The following is a 20,078-nucleotide window of genomic DNA, read 5'->3' as shown; positions in this document are numbered from 1 at the left end:
ACATTTTTTTATATAAAATTTTTATTAGAAATTAAAAAATAATTAATATATATTAATAATATAATAAATGCTCACTTTAATTTTTAATCTACATTTTGATTGACAAGAGCCTGAAATAGTATTTATTATTATTGATTACGGCTTGCTTATGAATAAATAAATAAGTAAACTAAAACTTTTTATAAATGTGTTAACTATATGGTTTGCATTCTTCCTGGTGTATAAATGGACCATATAATATGGTGTATATATTTTGTTCAAAACAATTCCTTCAAAAAAAAATTCATTGCTATATTTTTGTCATTTAGATTTGTCGAATGATGTCACATATCAAGAGCCGAAACGTCCAAGCAAAAATTGTCATATTACTCTCTTACTATTTTTAAATTCAATTCAATTTAAGTTATATATGTGTAAAAACTAATTAATATCTGTTTCATAATATCAATTAAATAATTTCTAAACTTCAAGGTCAATTAAATTAATTCTATATACATTCAAATTGAGGAACTCTAGTTTATTATGAAATAAAGTGCTGCAATGAACCAGTGATTTTTGAAAGGCGTTTTCTTTAACAAGAATGCCTGCCTAGCCGTCATGATATAAATCATGATTTGATTTAATATATGGACTTATAAAACGGTTTCAAACTAAACCAATAAGTGTAAAATACAGCTTCAATTAACAGGATTAACAATTAGTGTAAGTATGAGTTATCATAATTAATTTTCTGAAATGATTTATTATTAGATTGCAAAACACTTTTTGTTTTAGATTCGTTGTATAACTTCTAATTTATTCACACTGTGATTAAATGTTTGTTCGGTAATGAATTAAGTTTTTATTAAATTTAGTAACTGAAAAAAGTAATTAATAAATCTTATGCCAAATTTAAACTTATTTGTTTTGAAATAAACTTTAAAAGGTTTTGGATTAAATTTAATTTTAAATAAACTCAATGATTAGGATGCGTACATTAGTCACGTGATAAATTTTTTAAGGATTTTAAGGACCCCCATCCCGGTGGAGATTTTCCAAATCCCCCCCCCCCCGCTCTCCGCAACCAAACATCACGTGTATTTTTAGATATGAGAAAAAATTGTGATTTTTTTTTTGAAAATGCTTGGATTTTTTGAAAAAAATTTACTTAAAAAATAAATACACAAGATATCTTACTACACCCCTCCCTCCCCCAAGTAATATTTTTATTTATTTATTTATTTATTTATTTGATATAATTCGTAAATACTGTATCTCAGTCCGACAATTGCTCTGGTATGACTTGGTATTCATTTCGTGATTTTTTGTCAAACCCCCCCCCTTCCCCTAAAAATGTCACGTGATTAATGGGCGCCCCTTAGGGACTTTCATATTTCATGCCACTACTTTGGAAAACCAACAAAATGTAAACTTTCAATTATCAAATTTATGAAAGATACAAAAATTGTTGTTTCAAAATAATACACAAATTATTATTTTTAGCGTGAAAAATGATTAAATTCGATTAAAAATATTTATCTTATCATGGCTTTTGCTGATTGTCTCGCTTAGACAAATAATTATTGAATGGTGTACAAAGAACAAACCATATTTTAAAAAAAATTAAAAAAAAATTACCAATTTTTATTTATTGATTACCAATATTCATTTGTGCTAGATTTTCGGAAGAGAAAGAAAGGTTTTAGTCAGATATTTATACCAATTTTTTTATTCTTATTATTAAAGAGAAGTTTAGGTTTTGGTCAAAAATTCATACCAATTTTTTTTAATCATTACCAGTATTCATTTGTGCTAGCTTTATTAACTTCCCGAAGGAAAAGGTTAGATTTTGATCAGAAATTCATACCATTTTTTTTATTCATTACCAATATACATTTGTGCTAGATTTATTAACTTCCCAAAAAAGAAGGTGAGGTTTGGTCAGAAATTCGAATTTGCTGATTTTATTTTTTCTCGACGTTTCAAGGCCGTCTGGATCGTTTGACGCCAAAATTGGACAAAATATGTGTATGTGCGTGTGTGTGTGAGAATGACCTATCAATGTTTTAAATTGAACCAATTTTGAAAATTCAATATATGTTCCAAAAATTTCATTTGGGGATCGCAAAAGATCGTCTGGGTCGATCGAAAAGTGATTATTTGTAATGAAATTTTGAAATTTTTTTGACTATTTATTGGAAACTTTGTATGATCTTAAATAGATGTTCCAGTAATGCGTTGCAGAGTTCTTATATCCTAATATTTATTCGTACTAGATATTTGTACGTTTTTGTGTTTAGTCTATCAATTTATTAATTTTTCTTATTGTTAGCTAATATCGCGACCCTACCTTTGAGAAATCCAATAATTCTAACATACATTTACGCTCGCATAGACTGGTAGAAATACACACAGAGTCCAGTAATTGAAAAGCGAAAGTGTTTTATCCAGTAGAAGTATTGGTATATCTCTAACTCGGCAATTCTAGATCAGGGCAGCACAATAAATAATTATTACCTCGGGTAATAAAAAGCAAAATATTTTCTAGAAGAACTAGAATAGGTCTATATTTTCAAGAGAAAAGGAATATCACTACTTGATACCAGGTTGTACGTTGCGCGGGATTTGAATCCGAATCCTTGTGGTTGCAAAACCGAGACTCTTACCAGAAACAACCCAATTACTTCACTAAATAAACAAATTAAAAATGGCAATAAAATATTTTTTACATTATCATAATTTTGTAATGTACATTGTTTGTATCTATAGCTATCGATTCCTCTGCTCTACAATGTAAGTTAATACTACTTTTACCAATTTAATGGCTTCAAAATAATAATTTTTAGTACACTGTCACTGATTGCAAGGCCAAGGTTTCTATCTCTTACTACAAACGCCCTCAAAAAATATGATTTTCAAAAATTTATTATTCAAAATTGTCTTGTTTTGCTTTGGCTATATTTAAATAAACATTTTTCATTTGTTTCTAACTTTAATTTTTAACTTCCCTTAGGGATTTAAGTTATAGTAATCGTCCAGAGTTTCACGTTTCAGAGGTTTCTGAACACTTTAAAAACTTCCTGCTTGTGTTGACGAAACGATTGCTTTTGGGGAAAGAATAATTATTTTTACTAAATTTTATTCTTCGAATATCTATATAATATTTCATCATGATATGGGAAGTTCCACGAGTTTGACTTAAGGCACGATGCCATACACCACTTGTTTGGTTTCATTATTGATAGTGTTTTATATAAAATAAATGATATATATTTAGATCACTTCTAGAAATTTGAATGTCCTTAATAAATACTGAATGATTTAGTTAGAAAACAGTTAGTTAAATTAGAGTTTCAAATCTCAAAAGTGCGAAGGCCAGTAAGAAGTTGCTTTTGGAAAAATGTGTTTAATCTCCAAAATAGTTTATTATTATATTTTATTATAGTTTATTATAATTTATAGTTTGGTGAAAAATCTCAAACATAAAGAAATTTCACTTCTAAATCGTCATGCATTCTAGAAAATTGTTATTGCATAAACCCAATTTGAACGTAAAAAAACCAAATCTAAAATTGAGCCATAAAAACCAACATTTACATCTTACGAGGAGTGTTTGTAGGACTTTGGTAAGAATCCTTTGAAATCACAAAGTGCTGGGTTCAAATTCGCGTTATGGACCGCCTGATTTGAAGCAGTAGTTTCACTTTCAATATAGATAAATAAAATGTTTCCATGTAAAAATAGCCCTTCTCGGTGTTGAGGCAAAATTCCACTGCTAGCAAAGGACAACCACCGGTTTGCCTTCTAATATAAAAAAATCATGTCAAATAGAAAGGATAACTATTAGGCTACCTTCTAATATCTAGGCAGTGAAGCCTACATCACGAGAACAAAATTTTAATCAACTTGCATATATTGAAGCTTCATTTGTTATACATTAACATACACACAAGTGAAAGAAAAAATTAAGAATTCGAGCAAACATGGAGAAGGAGAAGGTTGACAATATAAACCATCTAGTAGAAAAGTTAATTTTTTAAATTAGGATTTTTTCACTCAATCACAACCTAATAGACCTATAAGTTGTTGTGCTAATTTGAAATAATACTAGTCTATTCGACAAATGGCAACCCAAACAGTTGTCACATCTCTGTATGATATATTATTATTACAATTTCTGTAATAGAGCAAATATTTTTATTGATGCAACAATGCCAGATGAGGGCTATTTTTCACTTGGAAACATATTGCTATCTATATTACCAAAGGAAAATTGTTGTCACTACTGCTTGACGTGAAACGAACCCGTGATCTCTGATCCAAGTCCAGTCGTTCTACCAACTTACCTACGAGCCAGCCCTTGAAATTAGGATAACAAAAAAAATCTGGCAGTTTGTGCTACGATTTGATTACTAAGACCAATTAGGACAATCGAAGTTTTCAATTGTAGTGCAGTACAAATTGAGTAATATTTTTATACTACATCCCCCAAAATTGTTGCCAACATGATTGCTTGTTTTCCTTGTATGGAAAGTGGTGAACATTTTAACCAAAACAGTGACCCAACTTCTGATTGCTATTCAGAACAAAAATCAAACATGTAACCCTTCATTCAGCCTCTGCAGAGGATGGGTTATCCTATAAAGACATTAAAAAAATACTGCAAACCAAAGATTCGCAAAGAATGGGTTTTGGATTGGATTATCAGGCTTCAAAACGGATTAAAGGTAAATTCTACGGCATAATACAAGAAGCAATACCTATCAGACCATGGTATGACAAGTTTACTGAATGTCGATCGATTTATTTCTACAATATTTAGACTAAGATTTAACCATACACACACTCCGTTTCACCTGAGTAGAATTAGGATCCTAATTTCTATTGCTTGGGTGGAGTGACTAGGGGGGATGCTGTTGACGCCATTATGGAGTGCAAAAAATGGGAAAAAGGTAGGCAAGAACTGTGGAGGGAGATAGTAAGGAAAAAAATCTCCCTCCCAACCAATTTTATAACATTATTGACAAAGAAAAGGATATATGGAGCACTATACAATTATATACAAGCAAATAAAATAAAAGTGTAAAGGTTAATTATAAAATGCGTATGACTAATGTACGTGTATACAAAGTCAACAAATAAACAATAAAAAAACCTTAATTCATGTTTTTCCAAATATAATAAAAGTAAAATACTATAAATATTTTTTCGAGATTCATTTATCCCTGAAGATTGGGCGCCGCTGTTGAACAGTTAGTCTTCTGACACAAATCGTACCGTTCGTTGGTAATAACGCCGTTGTAGGGTTTTGCGTAATAACAAAAACCAAGACCGATAATGAAAGTGAAATCATAACGACATGCTTCTTTTTTACTATTACCATGATATTCCTCAAGCCTGGTCTAGTCCACCGAGACGACGACCGAAGTCAGAGATGCTGCTGATTTGATATAACAGCTGATAGTGAAAGGGCTGGCAAGTACTTTGCAGTTGATCCATGAATAAGGTCATGGGTAAAAGATTTTGAAATATATAATAACAGTCCAGTCTATGAAGCTAGGTGTGAGTGGCATTTTGGTCAAGGCGAGTTCCATGAACTTCCTGACATGAGTGAAAAAGCAACCAATAAGTTAATTTATGAGTTATATGTATGTAGGGCATCATTATGTGAGATACTATTGCTAATTATTCAATTTTGTTCAAATTTGCAAATATGTTAACTGTCTTTGATAAATATACATTATAAAACTCAAAAAAATACAAGCGTCAGGTATTTTTATTACTAAATCCCTTTTCGTAAGTCTATGATATTTTGTCGTAGATCTTTAGAACTTTATATCAGAACTTATACCATCACCAGGTATGTTTATTACCAAACCCCTTTTCATAGGTCTATAATATTTTGTCGTAGGTCTTTAGAAATTTATGTTAGAACTTATATCATTACACAAAGTTTCATAAAAATCACCAAACAAGAAATGGTACCTCCAATTTTTACCAAGAACTAATCAGCACGATTCCCAATTGATATCTACCAAACAGTTTTTGAGTTTTACAATTTGGTTTGAGATTTTTGGCTAAATCGGCAACTAAACACTTTTCACCATTCTGCTAATTACAAAGAAACGGCTTGACCGATCATCATGCAAAACTGATGAATGCGACTCCTGACCAATAAGTATAAGCAAACCAATAAGTTAATTTATGAGTTATTTATATGTAGGACATCATAATGTGAGAAACTATTGCAAATTATTCAATTTTGGGAAATATGTTAGTTATCTTTGATAAATATACACCATTAAACGAAAACAAATACATACACGGTGTATTTTAGAAAAGCGCGAGGAATTTTTATTACTAAACCCCTTTTTGTAGGTCTATAACATTTTGTCAAAAATCTTTAGAACTTTATATCAGAACTTATATCATCATACAAAGTTTCGTAAAAATCATCTAACAAAAATTCAGCATATAATTGCGAAGAAATGGTACCGCCAATCATTGCCAAGAATTAATTAATCATCACGATTCCCAACTGATATCTACCAAACAGTTTTTGAGTTTTTTAAATTGGTGCAGGATTTTTAGCTAAATCGAGGACTGAGCACTTTGTTTTTTTCTGCTAATTACAAAGAATCGGTTTGACTGATCATTACGCAAAACTAATCAATGAGATTCCTAAGCAAGTTACATCGAATGGCTTTAAAAATTTTAAGATCGGTTCAGGCGTTGTTGAGAAAACGTTTACGACTAATCAAATTTTGGCTCACATCTAAAAGTGATGCTCAATATTCAAAACTATGATGAATTTTTAAAATTAAACCACTTGTCATATGCTTAATATTTATAAGATCTTCAACAATAATAGAAAACCATTTTAGACGATCATAAACAAAATGTTATGCTTGTTTAGTAACATGGTTTTATATTGGCGCACTTTGCTAATTAATAATGTTTCCTAAAATGGCCATGGCTTTGTGCTAAAAACTTGGTTCTAACAAACATCTTCCTTAACAACGTCGCTTTTGGCAACCCAACGGTTGTCTCACTCATATTTTTATATTTTGATCTAGAATTTCTCTAATAACGTATTAGATGATTAGATTAGATTAAGTATTAGATGATTAGATTAAGTATTAGATGATTAGATGGATTAGATGAGGTATATTCTATAATTTGATGCAACAATGCCAGAGAAGGGCTATTTTCACTTGAACAAATTTTTGTTCTATATTCTGATCTGAAAATGGATATCACTGCTATATTTACATCGGCGCATTTTGCTAATTTATAATGTTTCCTAAAATGGTCATGACTTTGTGCTAAAAACTTAGTTCTAATAAACCTTCTCCTCGACAACGTTGTATAAGGCAACCCAACGGTTGTCTTACTCATATTTTATAAATTTTGATCTGAAAATTTCTTTAATATTGATGGTATTAGATGAGGCATATTATAAAATTTGATGCAACCATGACGGAGATGAGCTATTTTCACTTGAAAACATATTTTTGTTCTATATTTTTATTTCCAAATGGATATCACTGCTACATTATCAAATGCGCAATATATTTTACCCTTTATTTTAGGAAACGGAATTTGATCAAAGGTTGCTTATATTAGCACAAAGCATATACATACATTTGTAAAACAAACGAGTAGTCATATGTTTTTTGTATACAAACAAAAGCGTACAGGTCATGGCAAATACTTTTTAGCAATAATATTTTTTCATATTTGATAGACTGGTTTATCCATAAAAGGATATGGCATTATAAACCGGTTTTGCTATACATCATAAAATGCGCAGAAAAGACAATAAATGACAGAGAAGAACTTAATTTTAGAAATTAGGATTTTCTAGTTCTTCTTGGAATATTAATAATGAAACTTAGAAACAAGGTGGGAAACGCTTACCAAAAAAGTGTGTTTAAGTAAAACAAAAAAAAAATTTTTTTAATTAGTAATTTTTACACAAAATTTTACAGGAATCCCATTAAATGAGGAAAACTCCTCAGAAAAAATGCGTTGAAAGATGTGGCGACTATGTAGAAAAATAGTTTAAAATACAAGCTTTCCGATGGTATACATATTTATTGCAATAAAAATGCCTCAACCCTGAAAAAAATGTGGCAACCTTATTTTTTACATGCCCCTCGTATATATAATTATATATATATGTGTGTGTGTGTGTATGTACGTGTGTGTTTTTGCACCGCAGTTTCCGATAGATAATTAATAAAAAAGATTTTATCATTTTAATTAAGTAAATAATATATAAATTATTGTTACACCATTCAAGTTTATATTCAGTTATTGCGAAACACACACACACACACACACACACATATATATATATATATATATATATATATATATATAAATGTTCAAGGACTTGGAAACTATAATAAATTTTCTATTCAAGAATTCAGTGATTTAAATTTTGCAATACCTATATTTACGAGTAAAATCCATCAGCCTGACTCTCTTTTATTTAAAACGAGCTTTAACCTAAATAATATTTACATTAAATCTCTAAAAATTGTGAACTATATTTCTGGACGTTACTAAAAATTATTTACTCTGGAATAATTGTTTAATATTAAACAGAAATTTAAGTATTATGAACTATAATTTTTAAAATGTACATTTATGTTAATTTTTATTCAATTCAATTTTTTTTATTTAATTTCTATTTTTCCAAGTGTACATCAATGAAATGTTGATATAATTATATATAAAAATAAAATATGAAGAGAACGGATGTTTTTAAGTTAAAAAAATAAAATTATAATATACATATATCCCGATTATTTTTTAGACCTTGAAACTTTTTCAATTCATTTAGTCGAAGTGAAAAATAAATATTTTCACCTCTTTATCTAAAAAATTAAAGAACAAAGAATCAAAACTTCATTAAATCAATCAGTCATAAACAGTTTTTTTGTATTTCCTGATATGATGGATAATGTTTTAATTAACAATTTTTTGCGATTACTATAACTTGCCCTAAAATGAAATTTTTTATATATCTTTACGTTTCAAAACATTCTGAACATTTTAGCATACCTTAGAAAAAGTATATGTGTGTATGTTTGTGTGTGCGGATACAAATTTTCGTCGACGATTTCGGTAACACGGATCAACCGATTTGAATAATTCAAAAAGCATTTGATTCGTATTGATAAGGAGACGTGCTGATTAGTTTTTGGCAAAGGCAGGTCTAGCCGTTCCCAAGATACGGAGCAAAAAAATTTCAAAAACGGTAACTCAGTTTTTAAGAGAACGTCCGATTTTAATAATTCAAAAAACATTTTAATTGTATTGACAAGATGACTGATTAAGTTCTTTTTTTTATATGTATATATATATATATATATATATATATATATATATATATATATATGTATATGAAATATACAACAATATGTATACGTATGTATATTTATGTATGTATATAATAGCACAAGTATATTAGTACCATTGTGAAAATGTTTTTCTTATCACAAACTTTCTACACGGATGAGATTTTCTTATATATTTCTATGATTCATTGCATTATTTTTTATTTTTATATCTATAGCCTCATGTATGCAGTTAATAATATATTTTATACACACACATTTATTTTATATCATAAATTAAACATGCTATATAATTATATCATGTATCCATATACATAATTCATAATAAATGATAAAAATTATGAATTGTGTAACAAACTTGTGTCAACATTGGTTTGAATGAATAATTTAATCTTTTTGTAATTATGTGCATTTAAATTTAATTTTCAACAAGGTCTTGATAAGTTTTATGTATCTTGATTGAAATTGGAGGAATCATGCTCTAATTATTTGCTAAGTTTGAGATTTTGATATCTAGCATATTTATGTTTGATAATTGATGAAATTTACGAATGTAAATAATTGTTAGGTAGTTATGAAAGAAAGAACTAGTTGTAAGTGGTATTTTGTCTTAAGGCAAATTTTTTTTATCAATTTGGAACCATTTGAGCTTATGGGAGCAAGGAAATTCGAAAATGTACATATTAAGGACCACCCTAATATATATATATATATATATATATATATATATATGCTTATTATCATAAATTATTTCAATGATTCATGTGCATTGAACAAGCCTGTGAAAGGTTGCGTTTTTCTCTAGGTTATTGTACAATAGGCTTATGAGCATGAATATGAATGTCTCTATATATTATATTACTATTGCTAAATGTTTTATGAACTTTTAAAAAATCAAGAATTAATGCTAGTTAAATTATATTTAGTCATGTTGAATCGACTTGAGGTCAAAGTTCGTTACACGTGAAGAAACGTTTTGCATAATAGTTTTCGTCTGGGATAAACAGATATATAAAAATATACATATATACATACATACATATATATATATATATATATATACACACATATATATATATAAAATATATATATATATATATATATATATATATATATTTGTATTTATATATATGCTTATTCTTTTATTGTCATATGTAAATCAGTCAATTGGAAAATTGCAAACAAGCAAATTAATTGGTCTTGTCTGTATGTTTAGGAAGTTCATTGTTCAGTGTTAAATTATCGGCAGTATTTATATAAAAATATATACATATATTAATTAAAATAAAAATATATTCTTTCAGCAGATAGAAATTTCTAATTAAATTTACTAAACTACGAATATAATATGCATTAATAAACTATTATTTCTGCCTTCGTTATCGAGCAATTGTATATCATGTATATTACAAAGTTGATATGAAGAAATCTTCTAATATTGTTATTATGTTATATTTATTATTATCTGTCACTTTTTATTATTGTTTTTATTCCACTTTATTTTTGTTATAGTATTATTTTATTATTCAGAAATTTTATTTATTAATTTTATTATTATTATTTGCTTTTATTTTATATTAAATCATCATACTACGGATATCATTTTAAGGTAAATTCTATCCTTGGTACTCTTTTTTATTTAAATTTATGTTATTATTCATTATTCTTACTAGATGTTAAATTATTTAGCAGTTGTAATAAATATTGTAATTAAAAAAATGAAGAAGTCTTAAAATAATTCTCTAACAAATGAAAGGAAAACGTTTCCAATAACTTGGAATTATATTTTTTAGCTACCCGAAGATAGTTTATGATTTCGCCAGAAAATCCGACTTGTTAATTTTATGTTACCTCGACTTAGCAAATCATTCTGAATCGTTTGAGACCAAAAGTATGTCACACGAAGTATTGCAATCATTTTTGATGAAAATGTAAATCTACAATCTGATTTTAATATAAATATAACAATTTTAATGTTTTTATCACATAGAATAGTGTGAAACCTGTCAAAACGTGCTATTTTTATTTTATTATATTAGATATTCTATTCTATTATATTCTATTTTATCATAGAATAAACAAATTGTACGTACTTTTTACTTTTTATTTCTAAAACGTTCCATGTTTCAGTTTTCCATTAAATGAAGGCTAAGGCTATGTCGCCCAAATGGATTAATGCATAAATATATTTTAAAATAAATTATTAGACTCTGTCAATATCAAATTCCAAATTATACAACATATATATACATATATATATATATATATATATATATATATATATATAATTTGATTGAATAGGTTTAGTGCAAATAGCGTGAACGTGTATATTGCGCAAAAGATTTATAACGCAAGAATGATTATTAGTTTCTATTATTGAAGGATTTTAAAAGCATAAAATATATAATTATGTATTCGAAAGACTTTGTTCATATTCAAGATTTGTCATGTGATCAAAAAATATTATTCTATAGAAAAAAATCAATAATAAAATATAGAGCCATGTCAGTCATATATGTGTGACATAAAAAATAGGGGGTTACCAGGAATTTTGGCAAAACAAATTCTTATATACATTTTTTTTAAAAAAGAAGTTTTAGAATTAAAAATATTACATAAGGAAAATTAATTAAAAGGACCAAGTTATACATACCAGATCAGAAAAAAACACATTTTATTAAATTATTTTTATTTTCCTACAGTAGTAGCATGTGATGGGAGTGATGTAAAATGTTATAGTGAAATGTGTTTTTTCCTGATCTGGTGTGTATAACTTGTTTTTTTTAATTATTTTTCTAATGTAATATTTTTAATTCTAAAACTTTTCCTTATATTGTAAATTTCTTTTAGCTGTATGATGAGACACATCTAGTCTCAAAACGTATAAAAAAATTAAAATAAACTTTTCCATATTCGACGCATTGACTGTTTTATTCAATTCAATATATATATATATATATATATATATATATACATATATATATGCATATAATTATATTTCACTTCTCCTTTTCAGATAAGAAAAAATACACCTTCTATGCCATATACAACTGCCACAAGATTCATGAAGAACTTCAAACCGAAGAAATCAATTTATAATCCAAAATTTCAAAGTTCTCCTAATCTTTTAGAAATACTTTTAGAAAAACTGGTCTAGTGTCTAGAACTTATTTTATTATAAAATAAAAACAAATAATTTAAAATTAATATTTTACTAAAATTTATAAAAACGCCAACACAAGATGCCTTCCCTATTGGAAGCATTGGAACATAAGTATGGAGGAGGTGGTCCACCTACGAACTCCGTGGAAACTTGTACATCACTGGTGTCTATTTTTGTGCCAAAACGACCACCCAGGTAAGGAGAAGAATACTTTGATTTGATAATAGAATGTGTAATCGATGAAATCTTTCGATTGGGATCGTTCAAGTATTACGTAAGCAGATTTATTACAATTATTTACCCCCTCCCCCATCCCCCTTGTCAGCAAAAGTATGTAAAGCTCCTTCCGTAAACATTTTGCAATTAATGTAAAAAAATAAAAATACTATCTATGACGTAATCATCATCCAGACTCCCCTGCCCCCCATGTCAACCCAAAATAAGCAAATCAACCAACCCCCCCCCGCCCCCGCCCCCTATAGTGCTTACTTAATACTTGAACGGCCCCATTACATTTACTCTCAATTATTGCATAATCAGGTAGATGACCCACAATCTCACGACTTCTTTTTTGACTATTATTGACAATGTTTAAATTTTTTCAATGTATTATTCAGAAATCGTTTTAAAAATCTTCTTAAATTCATGTCAGTATTCAAATGTGTGTTTTATTATAGGTTAAGTGTTCCTGAACTTTTAGTCCTGAATGACTGCGATATAGATGCAGGAGGAGATCCGGAGCAATTGGCAGAAAAATGTGGTGCCGTTCGAGAATTGGATTTGGCACAAAACAGACTTAGGTCTTGGAGAGCTGTGACACAAATATTACAACGTGTCCCAAAGGTAATGATAAATAAACTTTTTATTCAGCAAAAAAAAACACTTGAAAAAATACTTGTCCAAGGATAAACTGGTTTTCGCCAGGAAATCCGATTAGCTAATTTTATGGTCAGAGTTATTCTGACGCGTTTGAGACCAAATTTGGAACAAGTATGTGCGTCTGTGCACATGTCTGTTTTTTTCAAAAAAAGGGCTGCTCTGATTCCAAAAATTTAAAAGCCATTGGATGATGTGACTAGGTCAGTACTTGCGTCGATTACTTTTTCGGGACGACCTAAACCATTTCTTTGAGTAGATAGAAAAATACAAAATGTTTCGGCCACGTTTTCAAAAAAATCGGAAAGATATTAGTTGAGAAAAGTGAGAAAAATAAGACCGATCCCAATCCGCTACCCCCTCTACAGGGTAGCAACCATCTGGTGTAAAACCTCAATGCCATGAAGATTGTCGCCTTCATGGCCAATATAATAAAATGATAATACCACGAACAAATACCACGCACATGTTTCTAACAAATATAAAAACAAAAGTATACATATTTTTGGAAACAATTACAAACCATTTCAACACTTGTAGGTAAAGTTAATTATTAATGCTCTACCTCAAAGCAAGTCTGGGAGTTTTTTTCTTAATAATTAAATCTTGAAATAAAATGAAAATTTACATTCTTATATTAACATCATATGTTCAAGTGATATTGGTTCATTTCATTACAATATTCACAAAATTCATGTCAATTCCTTATCCAGTATTTATTCTTTCAGGTTGAGTTCTTGAATTTAAGTTTTAACAACATTGGAGGGACCCTAAGACGTGAAGAATGTTCCTTATGCTTGCAAAGGCTGAGAAATATTGTTCTGAACAATACCAGAGTCACTTGGACCAATGTAAGAAGATTGTTGGAAGCCATGCCCAAACTTGAAGAACTGCACTTGAGTCTAAATGATTACAAAAAGGTAAGTAATAGAATACAGTAAAAATCCGATGAGACGATTTTCCAGGAACAGAACAAAAGCCTGGTCTTATGGTATAAAGGACAACCAGCAATCAAATAGCCAACTGATAATAATTAACAAAACACTTACTAAATGCCCTCATATAATTATACCATGTATTCACGTGTAAAAAATGAGAGCAATTCGAAAAAGTCCTTCCTGGCAAACATACACCTTCCTGACAAAATATTATTTGTATATTTCTTTTATTACCAGGTTCTCTTAGACTTGGAAGTAGAAGATCCAAAACAAAATGGCTGCAATAAGGAAGAAGGTTGTTGCTGTCAACAGAAACAAGATGAAGTAATTGATGAAGAAGAAGCTGATGACGTTTTTGAAAATGAAGGTGATGGAGAAAGCCGCTGTGAAAACGAAATGGAATACATGAAAGCACACGAAGGCGTCCGAAAACTTCATTTTTTAGGAAACCCGGTCAGTATAGATAGTAAAAGACTTAGAAAAAAAAACTCTCTAGTATAATAGGACACCAGTTAAGTTGAAGAAATACTGTATTTGTGTACATAGTTATAAAATTTATTAAGTCTGTCCTTCGATAACTCAGGTTGTTGGGTTATAATTTAACTCTTTTAGCTGTGGACTGTATTAAACACTGATTTGCTGGTATAATTTATGTGTTTGTTGCAATTTCTTGTAACACTTATGAATGTCACTAAGTTCTAACTGAAGAAGATATATTTAATACATTGCTACGCGGACTTTAGTTTTAGAAGTGAACAATCAGTCTCATCAAACTCTCCGCAACCCACTCTACCAGGGATAAAAGCTCAATGCCATGAAGATTGCCGCCTTCATGGCCAATATAATAAAATGGTAATGCTTCCGAACAAATACCATGCACATGTTTCTAACAAATATCACAAAAACAAAAGTAAACATATTTTTGGAAACAATTAGAAAAGATTTCAGCACTTGTAGGTAATGTTAATTTTTGATGGTCTACTTCAAAGCAAGTCTCTGGAAAGTTTTATGTTTCCAGTCGTTATCTCGAATTCAATTCTTGGTAATTTTATTTGAAACACTGAAAATAGTTTTGTCAGTCTAATAATAAAATAGTTTCAATTCAAGACAAGAATCTTATAAGAATTTACATTTATAACTGGCAGCTTAAGTTGATGGTAATGTAGATACATGCCCTACATGTAACAGTTATGTTAAAAAAAGTAGTAATCAATTACCAGAATGCAGCATCAAAATTATTTATATTCAAAATGAAACAGAAATTCAATACAATATCACGTAATATGCCAATCTATAAAATTATTCCACTTTCATAAATTCACCTGGAAATCAAGCAACTAGAATCCGTCATGGACAAGTGCGGTTTGCGGTCCAGAACAATCTTTTTAAATTGATTTCGTATATCTTGTAAACAATAAAAGTATAAATTTTCCTAATTATTTAGTATTATTTTATTATTTCATATATACTATAATTTTCGCTTGTGGCTATTTAAACCGCATATCCTTGACGATATCGATTTTAGAGTTGAAAAACAAATTATGAAAAATCCAGTACGTACAAAAAAAAATTGAAAGAAATTGTTCTTATATAACTGCAAAGTATTACAGTACTTGATATTTACAAACATTTTATTTATAATTTTTTACCTCAACAAAAAAACCCATCACGATCCATTTCCATGATTACATTTCAATTATTACCAATTATTTATAATTTTTTATCCATTCCGTGATTGTACTTCGATTATTATTAAATTATCATTTAATTTTTTTTATCCAGATTCGCCAATGGGGCGAGATAGCACGATTAGGACGATTATTTCCAAATTTGGAGTCTTTAGTAGTTGCTCAGTGTCCATTACAATCTTTGGAATGTGTTTACAATGATGAAGGCAAAGAAGAATCTGAAGAAATCTCACAAGAAGATAAAGAAAGATTTTATAGAAGATCGGAAAGTGACCCTGAAAGCGCTGAACGAAAACCAGAGGAAGCCCATACTTATTTTAGGTAGATATATGAAAATTGACTCATTTAAATTAATATGAATAACTTATAGTCCAGTCATTATAGTAAGTTCACCTCCGAATTCGAGATACCCACTTAAAAGTTTTCTCAAAACCTACACTTGTCGCGTACACCCTACCATATGTAGGTTTTGAGACAACTTTTAGGTGTCAATATACAAGTATTTAAAGACTTACAGCTGGGTATCTCGAATTCCGAGATTCTTACCTAATTTAAGCTTAAATGACAGGACTATTATCCTATGAAAGGAAAAAGCTGATTCCGTTAAGGAATGTCTATGATCTTAATGTATTATTACAATGTATTTATTTTATCCTACAGAAACCTAACATTTTTAAACCTCAACACGACCAAAATAAATGATTGGGGAGATATTGATCGTTTAGCAAGATTTCCAGCCCTTAGAAGCTTGAGGGTGCAAGTAAGCCACATTTTCTATTATTGTTTTTTTTTTTTTGAAAAATATAAATTTACTCAAATGTGTAATTTTTATCTTAGAATTGGCCTTTATGGGATAGATATGATGTTACAGAACACGAGAGAAGGCAGATGCTTCTTGCAAGATTGCCTCAGGTAATATAAGTTAAAAAATGGATTTATTTCAAACTTTTCAAAAATTTCATCCACCACGATAAAAAACAAAAAATTATGAGCTAAGTGGCATTTAGCCTTAAGGAAAGTTGCACGGACTAGGTGTACTAATCAAATTATCTAGGTGTAAATAATGGATTTGATCAATAAGAATTGAGATTTGACTAATTAGATCCAATTTTCAATTGCTTATTTAAAAAAATCGATTTCAGCAAAAACTGATTAGTATACAATTTTTGAAACGGCCCTGATCTTTACCAAAAAGTAATCAGCAGTCTTTATAAAAAAACTATATATTACCAAAATCGGTTCAAGATTTTTAACAAAAATGTTGATAAAAATTTTGCACTTATCTCCTAATTATAAAGAAACCGATCGCCACGCAAAACTAATCATAGCTAGTCTTGGTCAAGTTTTATCAAACAGCCTTTTGAATTTTTGAAGCTGGTGTATTAGAAAACGCCAACGAAAGGTCCAATTTTGGACAGACAGACATACACAGACATTTTCAATTTTGGTGCCAAATGATTTAAGATGCCTTGAAAGGTTGACCAAATCGGATTTTCTGATGAAAACGTGCACTGCACCTTCCGAGTCGTTTTATCAGCCAACCAAAGGTCCAATTTTGGCTTACATACACACACTTTTTCAATTTTGGTTTCAAATGATTCAAGATGTCTTGAAACGTCGACCAAAACAGATTTTCTGGTGATACGTACACTGCTCCTTCCAAAAGTTAATAAAGTTAATTCTTATCGAACCATATATATTACAATATATGAATCTTGCTCTTCTAATACGTAGTTATTCTCTATAGGTACTCATTTTTCTACTAGAGATACTATTAGTATAACTTTACATATTTTTTAATAAAAATTGAAGTCAAAACCACTCTTTTAGGTGAGCACCCTTAATGGAGGAGGAGTGGTCGACCATGAAGAACGAGAAGACGCCGAACGAGCTTTTATTAGACACTACATGGACAAACCAGAATCTGATAGGCCTGAAAGGTACATAGTCATGATTTATACTTGTTTATCTATGGTCATGATCCTTTGTAAATTTTGTCCTTTACCAGTGTGAGCACAATATTTCACACTTTGGTAAAAGATATAGAATGAAATCGACTAGAATAGACTAAATAGTATCAATTTTTTTTCTAACTTTTCAGATATTCTGAATTGGTTTCGATTCATGGCAAATTGGACCCTCTAGTCAATGTTGATCTACGACCTGAGAAACGCGTTAAAGTTACTTTTACTTGCGGAGACGTTAGTGAAGTAAGAAGTGTGGATGTCTACAGGTACTAATTGCATTATTTATCTTTCTACCTTAAAATATAACATTAACAAAATATATCTTATAATAACTTAGTAATTCCCAGAAGAAATGACCTAGATGATCTTTACAAAAACTAAGTAGTACGATTTCCAACTAACAGGAAAGTTCACACTTAACTGGTAAATGCATTTAACTGTTTTTGAAATTTTCAGGAAACATCCACATAAAGTCAAATTTGGCCACACATGTACAAACATACTTTTTCCAATTTCGGTCTCCAACAATTCAGAATGGCTTTAAACTTTTTTTTAAATCTAGCAAGTCGGATTTTCTAAACACGAACTTCTTCTTCAGGATGCAGGCTTTCAAAATCCAATTTTTATATCCATTTATCTTTCCAGGACGATATCGGATTTGAAGACACGCCTAGAACGTCTGGCAGGATTTCCAGCATCCAGAATGCGCTTATTTTATGTCGACCAAGATCTACGAGATCTCCAAGGACCAGAAGAAATGAAATTCCCACACAAACAACTTTACAGTTATAACATCAGATCTGGAGATGAAATCATAATAGATTCGAAACAGAAACATTAAAGTCTGAAATGGGACGAATATTTTCTGAATGGTGCTTTTTAGAAGTGGATTTGAAGAAGCTGAAAACATCTTTTATGTAATATTGTTTGTTATGGTTGAGATCATAGGATCTGCATATTTCTTCATATGTGTTGGAAGTTCTATAATGAAGTAAAATTTTCAATAAAAATAATAAAACGTAGATGATGCAAAAAAAACTTAAGTGTGATAAATACTTTCAAACTAAAAAAATGTACATTCTGCAGAAAAGAATCAACCTGCTATAAGTTCATCGAATAAACTTATTTTAAGGAAAAAGACAACAAAGGTCATATGAAGAAAAGATTAAATTTAGTTGATGATAAACAAAAAAATGTTTTCGAAAAAGAAGCATCCATCAAATTATGGCAACTGAAGAAATGTTTCGGTACAAATTGAAATCATGTTGGCAATTGATTTTAAATTTTTATGAATGTGAAAAAATATGCGATAATGTCAGTGACAAAAAGGCTGTGTACATGTGGAGAATAAGGTTCATATTCATTACTCATATTGTTCTTTATCTCATTAACTACTGTGATTGTAACACTGTATTAAATGTAATAGTATAAATGTTCATTGTTGATAAATGCATGTTATGTTAACTTACAGTTTTAATTTTAAGAAGAAATACAAAACGCACTAATTACTAAATATAAAAGTAAATGGTTTTAGTTTTGGTTATTTATAAATGCTGCCATTCTACGGATTTGGAATGAAAAAATTTAGGCATTTATGTATTTATAAGTAAGCACCCAAGGATACACCAAAATTGCCTTTGAGGTAACCCTACACAAAACAAAATAAATTCAGACTTCAGGAAATAAAGATTAATGATAAATTGGAATTAAAAACCACAACAAACAAGTAAATCCAAATACAACTAAGCTAGCTTAAATATAAAAAATCAATATTCCCAAAACTAAAACATATTTTAAAAAATAAATCTACTTATATGTTCTTGTTTAGAAATATGATTTTGATCAAAAATTGTCACCAATTATACTTGTAAGATGAAATAAATATTTTTGTATCTAAGTATAAATATAAATAATTATTATATAATAGTAACACTAACTGCACCACTTTTAATGGCTTAATGTAGTGTATTCATAAGATTAAGTGAATTGGAATAAAAGAAAAACAATTGAAATTAAAAAATTATTCACTTAGTTTTTTATTTAAAATTATTTCGACGTTCATAGTATATAGGATATCCCTTTCTTAGGGGAAACTGTTA

The 20,078-nt window shown here is 29.2% G+C and overlaps 1 protein-coding gene across 1 annotated transcript; it reads left to right on the top strand.

Annotated features, from left to right (window-relative positions):
* The first annotated feature begins 524 nt into the window (after positions 1 to 524).
* On the top strand, positions 525 to 19,899 carry LOC113383803 (tubulin-specific chaperone cofactor E-like protein). Its single transcript, XM_026622053.1, has 11 exons — positions 525 to 702; positions 12,364 to 12,705; positions 13,188 to 13,353; positions 14,115 to 14,306; positions 14,562 to 14,777; positions 16,107 to 16,333; positions 16,673 to 16,772; positions 16,850 to 16,924; positions 17,843 to 17,952; positions 18,114 to 18,245; positions 18,625 to 19,899. Exons 2-11 carry the CDS (start codon positions 12,590 to 12,592, stop codon positions 18,818 to 18,820), a joined length of 1,530 nt encoding a protein of 509 aa, XP_026477838.1. The 5' UTR covers positions 525 to 702; positions 12,364 to 12,589; the 3' UTR covers positions 18,821 to 19,899.
* Positions 19,900 to 20,078: the final 179 nt, after the last annotated feature.

Source organism: Ctenocephalides felis, unplaced genomic scaffold (assembly GCF_003426905.1).
Source record: "Ctenocephalides felis isolate EL2017-DRISC unplaced genomic scaffold, ASM342690v1 CF-g0.4_SCAFFOLD_03570, whole genome shotgun sequence".
Lineage (NCBI taxonomy): Eukaryota > Metazoa > Arthropoda > Insecta > Siphonaptera > Pulicidae > Ctenocephalides > Ctenocephalides felis.
The sequence above is the reverse complement of the archived record's forward strand: the minus strand, read 5'-3'. Positions and strand labels throughout refer to the sequence as shown.

Excerpts from the sequence above, each read along its gene's own strand:
- LOC113383803 (XM_026622053.1), top strand. The coding sequence starts at position 12,590 with ATGCCTTCCCTATTGGAAGCATTGGAACATAAGTATGGAGGAGGTGGT. Across the intron at positions 16,334-16,672 it reads GAAGCCCATACTTATTTTAG|AAACCTAACATTTTTAAACC; the intron begins GTAGATATATGA and ends TTTATCCTACAG. Across the intron at positions 18,246-18,624 it reads AGAAGTGTGGATGTCTACAG|GACGATATCGGATTTGAAGA; the intron begins GTACTAATTGCA and ends TTATCTTTCCAG.